Source organism: Bos grunniens, chromosome 7 (assembly GCF_055505025.1).
Source record: "Bos grunniens cultivar Pamir isolate PY7600 chromosome 7, Bosgru_T2T1.0, whole genome shotgun sequence".
Lineage (NCBI taxonomy): Eukaryota > Metazoa > Chordata > Mammalia > Artiodactyla > Bovidae > Bos > Bos grunniens.
The window spans coordinates 51,568,619-51,581,195 of record NC_141171.1 but is presented as its reverse complement, the minus strand read 5'-3'; the positions used below and the strand labels follow the sequence as shown (position 1 = coordinate 51,581,195).

The following is a 12,577-nucleotide window of genomic DNA, read 5'->3' as shown; positions in this document are numbered from 1 at the left end:
TCTTGGAGTTGAAGGTGGACAATGTCTTGGGGTAAGGACCAGAATCAGAGGGAGGAAAAGGAGATTGTTTATACTATGTTATGTACTAAAGGATTCTTACATCTCCCTTAGTGAATATGCTCTTCCAACCCACTACTCTGTATACTGATCATTACCTTAGCAATTTGTTACTGATCAGATTCATATCCTTCAATAGAACTGAGATGGAGAAAGATTAAGAGGCACCATATTAGTGCTTGTATTTAGCTCAGTTTCTAAAAACATGTAACAAAGACAAAAACCAAGTTCATTCAGTTTGGATGGAGGAAGGATGATAATAAAGCAAAGATGAGAACAGAACTCAACAATGATGCAGAATAATCTACAGACTCTACAGTATAGACAGCAGAGTCTCTACAGACAGATAGCAGTGTTTCAAAGTATGGAATATAAAGGACTTAATGAGAATCTCCTGGTATATCATCTAAAGTGCAGACTCCCCATTTCAGAGCTGCTGAATCTGAACCTCTAAAAGGAGGGCTGCAAACCTAATTTTTAAAATTATCCTCCAATAAATAATAATAATAAAAATCCCAAGTCTTAAGACTTACAGCTAGAGATAGATTTATAATCACATTTCCTTTAACAAACCCAGAGAGAAAGAAATAACTTTATGTGAACTAACACTCAGTTTTACATTCTTGACAGGAGCCAGAGTTACTACATAAACTGAGCAAAAGTTTACATTTTCACCTAATATTTTGTGAAAGAAATTTATTTACTCTATTCCAAATAGAATGAATATATAACAACTTCTTGTTCCAAAAGCCAATAAAGGTGATCCTTAACAAGCATTATGATTAAAAGTGGCTTGATACTGAAAAATTTATTTTAGATGGCCTAAATTGTGATACAATCACAACTCACTCTTAATTTAAAAATTAAGTACTGCTCCTGAGTGTAAACAAATCTCTCTGAATTATAATGGATATTAAATTTGCTTGACTTTTAAAACCATTAGGGCAAAAATTCCACACATTTTTTTCAAAAGAAAAGAAATGCTTGTTTATAAACAACAATTTCAGAATGAGGCTACATGAGAGGATATTAAGAAAATTTTAATTTTACAGAAATTAGGGCATCAGCTAGTAAATGTGTCACTATTTTTTGTTGTTGTTGTTTGAGGATTATATAAAAAATAATCCACTGTATCACTCTAAATCTGAGTTTCAGACTTTTGTTGAACAAAGCTGAATACAAAGGGCTTTATGACTGAGGGATATCTTAACTCTCTCAATAAAGGAGAATGCAAAAGAACTATCTGAATAGGAAAAACTATTTTCACCTAAGAGGTTTTTTAGGAATACTACATAAATGAATACTAAGGAAGCAAACCTCTAGTAATATAAATCTCTTTTTATTGGAACTTCATAATCTTTTTCAATTGAAGAGTATTTCCTTTGTCACCCAGCAGGGTCCTGGAACTTCTTGGCTGGAATTCAGATACCCAGAGTTCTGGTTACCTACATCATCTATTCTTTATGTAGTAGCTTACAAGCATCAAAGGCCACCCTCACCTGATGCTTGGCCGGATCTATGCCCTCCAAAATAGTCTTCATGTCCTCCTGCTTGTCCTGTGAAAGGAAAAAGAAGAACTCACGGATCTAATTCCAAAAATGAAAATCACATTTGGCCATGAAGACCTTGTGACTGGTACTTCAGGTGCTGGGCTTTGTTAACTTAGGATCTTCAGCTAAAAAGATTCCCATCTATAGAGACCATAATCTCATGAACAGAGTATTATTTCTTTAAGAGCATGATAATATGGTCTCTACCAATATAATTTTAACATAAACCTTAACATATGCAGACATAATTCTGCTAAATGTTTAGAATTCATACCTTTGTCTTCAAATACAACTAAAACTACAGGAAAAAAAGAGCAGTATCTTAATATCTAACCAAGGGAAATAATTAAATTGAAAGATCTGTGAATATCAGAAACTGAGAGAAAAAGTAGGGAAAGTATTGTAAGATGATTAAACAGTTCTGTAGTACCTCCTCCTCCCATTATAAATGCAGTCAGTCCTCACACTTCAACTAAAACAGGAGACTTGAAAGAACTTGAGAGATGGAATATCTGTATTTTCTCTAGATCTTAGACTCCAGATAGGAAGAAAGTTCTTGCAGATGAGACAGGAATATAGCTGAAGAAACAGCAAGGAGCACTGCAATCACTGACCAGAGTCAACTATATCTCCAAATAAAAGAGATGTGGCCTAGAGAAATCTTCACTCTAAGTCACTCCTACCTCCTACCCTGGAAGATGTGCTTACCTAAGAAGGTGCATGCTCCTATGGCAAAGATTTAGTGAGAAAATATTCTGAGACAACTATATGATATGAAGAAGCTGACTGTTAAAGCTCACTTGTTCTTCCTTTCTCATCCACATTTGAGTTTCAACAAAAACAAGTCCCATTCAAATATGAATAGATAAGCACAAAGTATCCAACACAGAACATATTAAGAAGTTCTTAAAAAAACAGAAAGAAAATTTAACCCAAATATTCCCTACACTTTCAAAAAATTAAAGGGAATACAAATGCTTTAAACAGTGGGACAAAGTGATATAACAGCAAGAGGAAATTTAAAAGTGAGTTGGAAGAGCAGAAGATACTAAGTAATGAGGAAACCATGAAAACCACATTAGAAGCAGCGACAACTTTGCAGAAAAAATAGGGCCCTGATGGATGATCCCTATTAAGAAAGAATACAGAGGAAAAAAAAAAGAAGTGAAAAGAATCAGACATAAAGGTAATACAAATAAGGGAGATTCAATATATGGATAATAAATGTCCCAGGAGAAAAAAGAATAGAAAAAGAAGTGTTCTATAGAAGAAGAAAACTGAAGAAGAAGAAAACTGGAAGAAGGATGATACTAGAAGAAAACTGGAGAAGGATGATAAGGAGGAGAAAGAAAAGGAGAAAGGAAAGAGGATGAACTAAAATTTTCAAATAGAAAGCATTCATGATTTTCCAGGAAAAACTATTATAAAATAATACACACCAAGATACATCCTGGAGAAATCATAAACATTTAATATAATGAAAGAATCTTATGATAATCCAGGCAGAAAAGAAGTCGCTTACATATACTTACATACACTGGGGAATATTCTAGCAGGCTTTTGCAATATTTAATACCAGAAGATAATAGAACAGAGGGCTTAGAATTTTGAGAGGAAAAAACCCAGTGATTCAATAATTCTATATATGGCTACATGGTGGGTCAGTGGTAAAGAATCCGCCTGCCAATGCAGGAGACACACAAGACGCAAGTTTGAACCCTGGATTGGGAAGAGATTCCCTGGAGGAGGAAATGGCAACCCACTCTAGTATTCTTGCCTGGGAAATTCCATGGACAGAGGAGGCTGTTGGGCAATAATCCATGGGATCTCAAAGAGTCAGACACAACTTAGTGACTGAGCATGCACGCACGCACATTCATTTATAAATACAACAAACAATAGTCCTAAAAATGCAAACACCTGTAAACTTTTTTTGGTGGAGGAGAGTAAATTCAAAACAAAATACTAATATCAGCCAGCCAAAACTTGAGTCAAGTTCAGGAAATCAGGAATTCCAAATCTATATAATATGAAAGACTAGTAAGGTAAACAATGAATCCACCTAAATATACAATTAAACAACTTTGAGAAATAGGATCATAAAACAGAACATAAATGTTGTAAAATCATAACAATGTAAAAATAAAATAACTCATGAAAATTCTATGATGTAAGACACAATCTCCTCTTCAGAATGGAGTTAATAAATATTGTCTAAATATTAGATTTTTAAAAAATCAGTTTTTTAAAAAGAAAGTAACAAAATATTTCAAAATTTGCACTTGTACATGATGTCTGAATACTTCTCCAGGAAATAACTTTATATCTGTGTTTTACATAGTTCACCAAAGCTTTGGGAGCAATTAGTGGGCAGCTAACAGGGCTACTTGGAACATTGTGATTTTTTAAGATAAAAGAAACATGGGGGCTATGATCAGAGATTAGAATATTAAATTATAAAAAAAGAAAGGAAGGAAGACAGAAGAAATCTAACTCATTTTAAGGAGAATTAAGAATCTGGAGACCTCGACTGCTAATAGAAGTGTAGACTGGTTCAGCATTTTTGAACAATTTAGCAGCAGCTATCAAATTTCTAGATGTGGACCCTCTGATAACCAGCAATTTCACTTCTAGGAATTTACCCCTATAGATAAACTCACAAAAGTAGCAAAGATATATAAATGTACATAACAATATTTGGTGTAGCACCATTTGTAATATTTAAAGATTAAAATAACTCAAATGTTTATGAATAAGTAAGTGGTTAATCAATTACACAGCACACAGGAAACCTGTGAAAAAGAGTGAGAAATCTTAGGGATTGATAGGAAAAATATTATATTAAAAAGAAAAATGTTTCAGAACAGTATACGTGATAACAAATCTATTCATATAAAAAAGAGACACAGCTCACAAACACAGAATATATACATGCTTGGGTGTACAGAAATATCTAGAAAGACACACAACATACTGCTCAAGTTAAAAAAAAATCTTATGAAGATTTCTATTTTGTAAGATTTAATACAGATAACAAACTGATCTTTCAAAATTTTTGTCTTTTAAGATAAGTCCATATCAAATCTTAATTTCCAGAAGTAAGAAACCAGAGGGTGCCAATATATCCACATTCAAAATACCCAGTTTCCACTAGTTCAACTATTCTAGGAAATCCTCCCCCAAAGTTCATTTGGCTGGTAGAATAGTCTAAGAAAAGCCAACAGAGGTCAGAGAGCTTACTTTCTATGGTTAGGGAGGAAAATCAGTGACAGGCCACTACAATATATTCAAGGGGCCCAATTTACTCAGTGCAGAAGTGCTTCAATTTTTACTCCAATGTTAAAAATAATAAACCTTAAAAGCTATGATCAACTCTACAAAGAAAATCAGTATAGTAAAAACCAATTTTCTATTTAATTAAGGAATTATACAAAGCACTAAGCATTAGAGTATGTATTTCTTTCAATATGTGACTTTTCATCATATCTATATAAAATATCTCCAGAAGAATAGAAGGAAAGAACAACACTGATTGCTAATAGAGAGGAAAACTGGGTGCCCATGAGACACTTTAAAACATAACAAGTTTTGAACCATGTAAAGGCATTACCTATTTAAAAAATAAGGAAAACTACAACTGATTTGCGTAAGACCAACTATTACTCAATACGGCAAAGATGCAGAATTAGCAACATTGTGTACCTACTACACTTCTTTAGGTTGGTTCTACTTATTTTCTTTGATACTGCATCTATAGCAGATTATGAACATAAAGAAAGAAACCATGTCCTATCTTATCCCTGGAAAAACTTGTCTTCCACCCTTACTTTCAAGATGGTGAACATCTTGAAGCAAAACAGTATTTCTAAATTCCCAGCCACTGAATATGTATCTTAAAGAAATTTTGAAAAGTTTGAAGCCACATAAGATGAGAAGAGGATGTAACAAAAGTTTATTCTGCTACCTGAAATAAAATTTAACTGAAGGAAAAGAAGAATAAATTCTTAATTGAATAATTCCAAAGATAACTGGAGAGATTTTATTCTTAAGGAAACAATTTACTTAAAAATTCATGTCAAGGAAACTCTTCCTACTTCTTTGACAGTATTTAAATAGGAAAAAATATTGATAGTAAAAAGACAGGGTGGAAGACATAATGATTTAGCATTGTATTGCCAAATAATCCTTACTGGGGTGGCCTTGCCAAGTTACTGTATTTTCTAGGGATTGGCAACTTTTATCTATTAAAGTATTTTATAGTAAGCTAAATCTGCTAATTATTAACTATAAACACCATCCAAAATTAAATAATTTAATACATTTAATATACACAAAGATTTCAAGAGATAGAATCATTTGTGTAACATATCACTGCTCTTAATGATGAGTCGCAACTAAAATTTCATTTTCTTCAAGAATCCCATAGCACTTTACACATTCTTGGGCTAAGCACTCATCTAGTCCATTCAATACCTCCAAACAAGTAGCTGCTTAACTTGTTCTTTAAAAAAACATAAAATTAGATTCCTTAACACACATCATTAAAGATCTTCTGGTCCAAACCCCTCATTAAAAAAAGGAAAGGGGGGAGAAGAGGAAGAAAGAAAAAAAAAAAAAAAAGCCTAGGGAGTCTCAGTGATTTGCTAGCACATTCAGCAGAACCAAAGAAACAATATTTACATGACTTGGGTAAAATAGTCCAGAAAATAATACTAGATTTCATTTTACAGATGAAATTATTGAGGCAACTGTTTACTTAAGATCAGTGGTTTTATGGCTATAATGAAAATTTAGGTCTTGTCTAATGTTCAGAGCATCTCTAATGAAGACTTTTTTCTAAATAACCTAAGTGTAGCCCTCCATTTAGATACAGGATTACAGGGTGCTTTCTGCAGGTACTTCTACCTTTTAGTTGATTTATTTTCAAACAGCAATGAAGGCCTATAACATGCTAAAATAGATCATAAAAAATCTTTATATGAATACAACTAGAATGTATTTACTTTCTCTAACATCTATGTCAGTTGTTTATTATGGGAAATACTACTTGAGTTCCTCTTCTAAAATGAAAGGCCAAGGAGCTGGAGACAAGGAAGGAATACTAATTTATATATTATTCTCCCTTTCCAACCTTAACTTTGTGAAGGAAAATTCTGTAGATGACAAGTATTTCTTTTATGTTAACAAATGTATCAAAGCTTTAGTGTTGAAAGTAACATGCCATGATGAAAATAGAAAGATTCCACCATCTTCACAAATGGTTTGAAAAACACAAACACACAAAATCAATGTAACTCTTCACAGACTTCGACTTATAAGTAAGTACTGGGAATGTATTATACAATATGGTAAATATAATTCACACTGTATGTTATATATGAAAGCTGTTAAGAGAGCAAATCCTAATAGATCATGTGACAAGAAATAAATTTTTTTTTCTATTTCTTTAACTTTGTGTCTACATGAGATGGAGGAGGGCATGGCAACCCACTCTAGTATTCTAGCCTTAGAATCCCATGGACAGAGAAACCTGGTGTGCTATAGTCCATAGGGTTGGACACAACTGAAGTGACTTAGAACACACAGTATATGAGATGATATATGTTCAGTAATTTATTATGATAATCCCAAATTAAATTTATACAATGGTGTATGTCAAATGTATCTTAATAAACCTGGAATAAAATTTTTTAAAATAAAACACAATAAAAACTCCTATATAGAGAGATAAATATATATATTTTTAAAAATATATATAGATAAATATATATATTAAATATATATCTCTCTCTCTCTCTCACTTAAAAACAGAAAAAACAATACTGACATGTTAACCAACACAGTGTTGCCACCTAAACATACTATTATTAGGGCCTTTGTAAACTCTGACCTGATGCAGTCATCTCTCATAGACATGGAACAACTCTCTAACAATAAAATGGTTGGACATGGAAGCCAGGAAAACAAAGACAACAAAGTAAGTCAAGATTAAAAGTAATCTTTTAATCTTTTAAAAGTAAGCAAGCCAAAAAATGAGAAAGAAGCAGAATAGTGTTTTACAATCCAAATTATACTGTTGAATAGTTCATGCAAATTCTCCACCTTGAACATAAAAGTAATAGTGAACAGGGAGCTAAAGGACTGCGGTAAAAGAAATCAAGCCATGTAAGTGCTTTAGCTGAAGTAAGCTATCAAGATACGAACAAGAATGAAACATTAAAACTCTGTCTTCTGGTCTAAAAACCAGTAAATAGGGAGAAAGGCCTAGAGTAACAACTATACAGGACACCAGGACAGTGACTCAAAGACTATGGAACTGAATCAACTTCAGTTTTTGTTTTTCTAATACTGTAGATGTTGATTTTAGTTTTACTTTTTACTTTTTGGCAGCACAGCTGTGGGATCTTAGTTCCCCAATCAGGAATGAAACCTGTCCATGTATGCCCCCTGCAGTGGAAGCGTGATCTTAAGCACAGGACCACCAGGGAAGTCCCTCAACTTCAGTTTTGAAATGGTATTTATTAGTTATTTTTTGCCAAGTAATTGAGTAACAAATTTGTAAGGACACTGATAGTATATTTCTTTTCAGAGAAACAAGATTAGTTTTCAAAGGCAGGTGTCTTCTCTTTTTTAAAAAATTCCTTTTAGATTTTAAATATATTACAGAATGCTAATGTTTTTTAATAAAAACTTTCTTACAATGGATTTACATCATATTATACCTGTCATTATATCAAATACTAAAAACAAATTTGGGCCCAATAAAAGATGCTGTGCTGAGAAAGTAGCACATAAAGGAATACTATCTTTCAGTATACAATGATTCCCATTACAGTGGTAACAAGAGGTACAAATAGCAGGAAGATATGGATTAGGTGATTTGTTCAAGGCTCTCTACTTATTGAGTAGTTAAAATGATTCTGCATGTTAACAGGGAGAATTTTCAAAAAACTCTGCAATTAACAGACAGTTTTTATTTCATTTAAGTTTTGATTTCTAAAAGGAACATTTTAAATGGCTTATTTAAGACTACTAATCTCATTCAAAGGTTTTTAATAATGGACTATTGACATTTATGTAATTATTACAAAGTTAGACAAGTTACATATCAATTCATAATCTTCTAAATATGATGGATATTCAGTGGTTTTTTTATTAAAAATATCTATAAATACTTTTTCATTTTAAATATTTTTAAAACAAGAAAAAAATCAAACCTCAAATAACTAAGATTCAAATGAGAATATGCACATATTTTGAGGATCTACCTGAAAAGCTCAAGTATACCATCAGTTCTGGCTGAAGATTTTTTTAAAAGCATTAAATAAAAAACTGTCTAGATTTCCTTTAAAACTAAGTTCTAAAGTATACTTCCTAAACAAGTAGAGTGAAAAGCCTTAAAAACTCCCAGTTTCATCTCGGAAAACAATAAAAGGAATTCAAATAGTTGCATTACATTTTTATAAAACTATAATTAACATCCTGATTCTAGTATAGAATATTTTAAAGAATGAGAGACAACAGCTTTTAAGCTCCTTTAAAAAACATATAATAACAAAGCCTTGAATTGTGGCAAAAGTTAAGCTCTAAAAATCTAAGAAAACATGAGGTTAGTCCAGATTGAGTTTCAAACACTGACTTGTGAGTTCTTATTTAAAACTGAAGGTAAAAATAGTTACCCACAAAATGAAGATTCTCAAAAAAAACTATTTACCTTAAAGAACTACCAAACCTAGACATCGAGAACACATCTATGGGATCCAGAAATGTTAAACAACTCAAGTCCATGCAATAGGAGTATAGAGTTTTTCCAATTCCAATCCACAGTCCTAAACAGACACTAGGAGATGACAGAAAAGAACGAAGGACAAGAAAGATGCTGCCTTTTTAGGTTCAGTTAGCAAGAATTATCAGTCATTTTTTCCTCAGGATTCAAGGACTGATCTGCCTGCACTTCTTGTTTTTCAGTAGGTCGTTCGTTGCCCACCTCTGGCTTATACTAAATCCTGAAATTATTTATAGGTTTTAAATATCAAACTTACTATACTTTTCCAAACTTTCCACATTTTCTATAAAGAACAAGAATTGCTTTTTACAATCAGGAAAATAACATTAAAATTGAAATATCTTTCCCCAGACAGCAAAAGCATGAAACAGGAATAATTTTTTTCAATGGAAAATTATATATGAAATAATTCAAAAGTAGAAAAAAGGAAAAAGTTATGCACATGAAATTATTAGATCTAATAATTTACAACAGTGAAATATAAAAAGTAAAAGTTCAATAATAAGTGAATGATGATGGCTCATCAACTTGATGGAATATTATGGACAAGTTACAAACATAGAGAATATGTAGGAATAAGGAAAAGATTATGATAGAACACACAGCTGGAAATTATAATTTAATTATAATTACATATAAATATGAATACAAAGATGGTTTACAAAGTAGAAAACAATTATGTTAGAATAACAGCATTAGCTCTGTACTTAAGATAAATATTTATCTAAGTCATTTTTTAATCTTATATTTTGAATGTAAACATATGACAAATGAAAATCTATCTGCTTGTTTAATGAAATTCTTCTAAGGAACTTTAATCACAAGCAACTGACCTAATTACAGAGGACTATAAGACATTTAAAAATATTTCATAACAAATTTTTAACTGTCAAAATCAGTAAGTTTTGCTATACTTTATACTGCATTTAACAGGTAATTTTTCTTTTTCCTATTTAATATTTTTAGAAGAACTCCTAGCAAATAAATTAAGGAAGTGACTTTGCTATGGAAAAATGGAAGAACAATGAATTTTATAAGAATTCAGAGGATAAGAATATTAAATTTGCTTCTAGTATCTAAGCTTTTATGCTCTATCCTATTTATTTCAAGTGATCAAATACTTCAATTCTTAATTTTTATAGACGACCCAAAGCAACTCTTAAGGAAGGCAGAAGATTAAGATCTATTTAACATACCTGTCATAATTTTCAAACACAAAAATTACACCTCTTAGAAATTCTAACTGGCAGAACCTCATTAATGAGAATGAATGCTAGTGTTATCATTACCATAGTTAGTAGTAGTAGAAATCATGATAAACAAATAGCATAATTACACTATATTCTTATTTTAGTTAATAACTATTTTCCACAATGTTCTGAGGGATTTTGGGAGGAACTGCTGTTACAAGAAATGGATTAAAAGACAATACTTAGAAAGTTTTCTCTATATAAGGGAAATTAGTAAAGTTGATTGTCTACAACATTTATTAACTATGTGTGCCTCACATAGATTTTTAAGAAATACATAAAGGAATTGTGGAAGAAACCTCAGAAAGCAGTTTAAAATACTCTCACAAAAGGCAAACATTTCAGCAAGAAGCATAAACCTTCTAGTGGATATTATTTTACAATTTCCCATTGTTGTAAGGATTATTATACTTATGAACCTGCCATCTAATTTGAAACTTTAAAAAGCCAAAATAGAAGATATTAAAATAATAGAAAAAGAATGAAATGCTCTATAATGTTGTTAGGAAGATGACAGTAGTTTTATTTTAAATGTCTAACTGATTAGAAAAACATAAGAAAATCACTCAGTGATTTGAACGGTTATTCTATTCTATAAACAAATCATTGCATTATAACTCATACAGGGCAGTTAAAAAGGTTCAGGAATGTTAAATGGGACTTGGGTGAGAGAAAGAAAGAAATAAATGGTTTTACCTAGAAAAAAACAGTATGCCCTTTTAAAAATTATTTTCAAATACATTTAATAAATGCAACAACTAAGAACAAGTAGCCAGATTTTCAAGTTATTTTATATAAAGCATGCAAACTATTGATCTGCTTTACTAGTGTTTTCTAAATGTTAAAAATAAAGGAATTAACATTCATACAAAAATATGTGAAATTAAAAATCTCTTACTAAATCGGCCCCTGCTTGAAGTAAAACATCTGCAACATCCGTGTGTCCATTTTCACAAGCGTAGGTTAAAGCTGTGTCTCCTGTTGCTGTTGTAGCATGAACATTAGCACCTGGCAAGCAAAAAAAATTACACATTTATTCTGTGAATTTTAAAATTATATTAGATAATTTGATTTTATAATTTGGTGAAACTCATAAACTCTAAATATGAAAACATCAGAATATATTTTAAGAATCCTAATTTTCCTTTAAAAATGCTTTGAAAAAATGCTTTTAGCCATAAAGAAACTATACCAAACAACTAAAAACTATAATAGTCTGTCTATATATCCCCAGTAAGATATACTCTAAGAAATAAAAGAGCTGCTAAAACAAAAAATACAAAAAATATCAGTTTTCAGAAATCATATTGGCAGTAGTTTTAGTTTCTTCTGAAAAATTTTATGAATACTTTTTATGATTACATAAAAAGTGATTCTCAAGCCACGAGACAGTTTCATAAATTACCCACTTCAAATTAGCAAAAGTTGCTAAATGTGAGAATTAATGGTGACATGATAGAAAAGACAATGTCAGGAGCTCTAAGTTCGAATATTGGCCCTGTCACTTATTAGCTTGATTTGCTTAGAGAAGCTATGTAACATGATTGTACATTAGTTTTTGTATCTATAAGATGTGTGTAATATTTCTTACTAGACCAGTGGCCAATGGTAATTAATAGAGAGAACACATGAGCTGAGCAGAATGTCTGATATCCAGTGATTTCTTAGTTAACATTATTTATTCCTTTTTTTAAAAGTCCCTTAACAATACCATGACTACTTAGAGGGATGTGGGAAGAATGAAGACTGGTGAAGAAAGACTCTTAAATAGGACACAGACAATTACAGAAAATAATGAGAGAACAGTAACTGAATAATATACATACATATACTATCTATAGCAAATAATAATTTTTGAGCCAAGGAAGAGGTCAGCTTGTATGGTTGGTTTGTGCAATGGTTCAAAATCTAAACAATCATTCAAACCATTAATG

The 12,577-nt window shown here is 31.4% G+C and overlaps 1 protein-coding gene across 7 annotated transcripts in view; it reads right to left on the bottom strand.

The window, feature by feature from the left end:
• Positions 1–12,577, bottom strand: part of ANKHD1 (ankyrin repeat and KH domain containing 1) — a 107,085-nt gene that overhangs the window by 49,392 nt on the left and 45,116 nt on the right. For 4 of the 7 annotated variants that reach the window (XM_086411988.1, XM_086411989.1, XM_086411990.1 and 1 more), the window contains exons 10-11: positions 11,542–11,651; positions 1,557–1,613 (exon numbers count right to left, since the gene is read on the bottom strand). In XM_086411988.1, coding sequence (XP_086268114.1) covers positions 1,557–1,613; positions 11,542–11,651 — 167 coding nt within the window. Of the gene's footprint in view, positions 1–1,415; positions 1,614–11,541; positions 11,652–12,577 lie in introns of those variants that run through there. The other 3 variants (XM_086411993.1, XM_086411991.1, XM_086411994.1) reach the window with 2 other exon arrangements.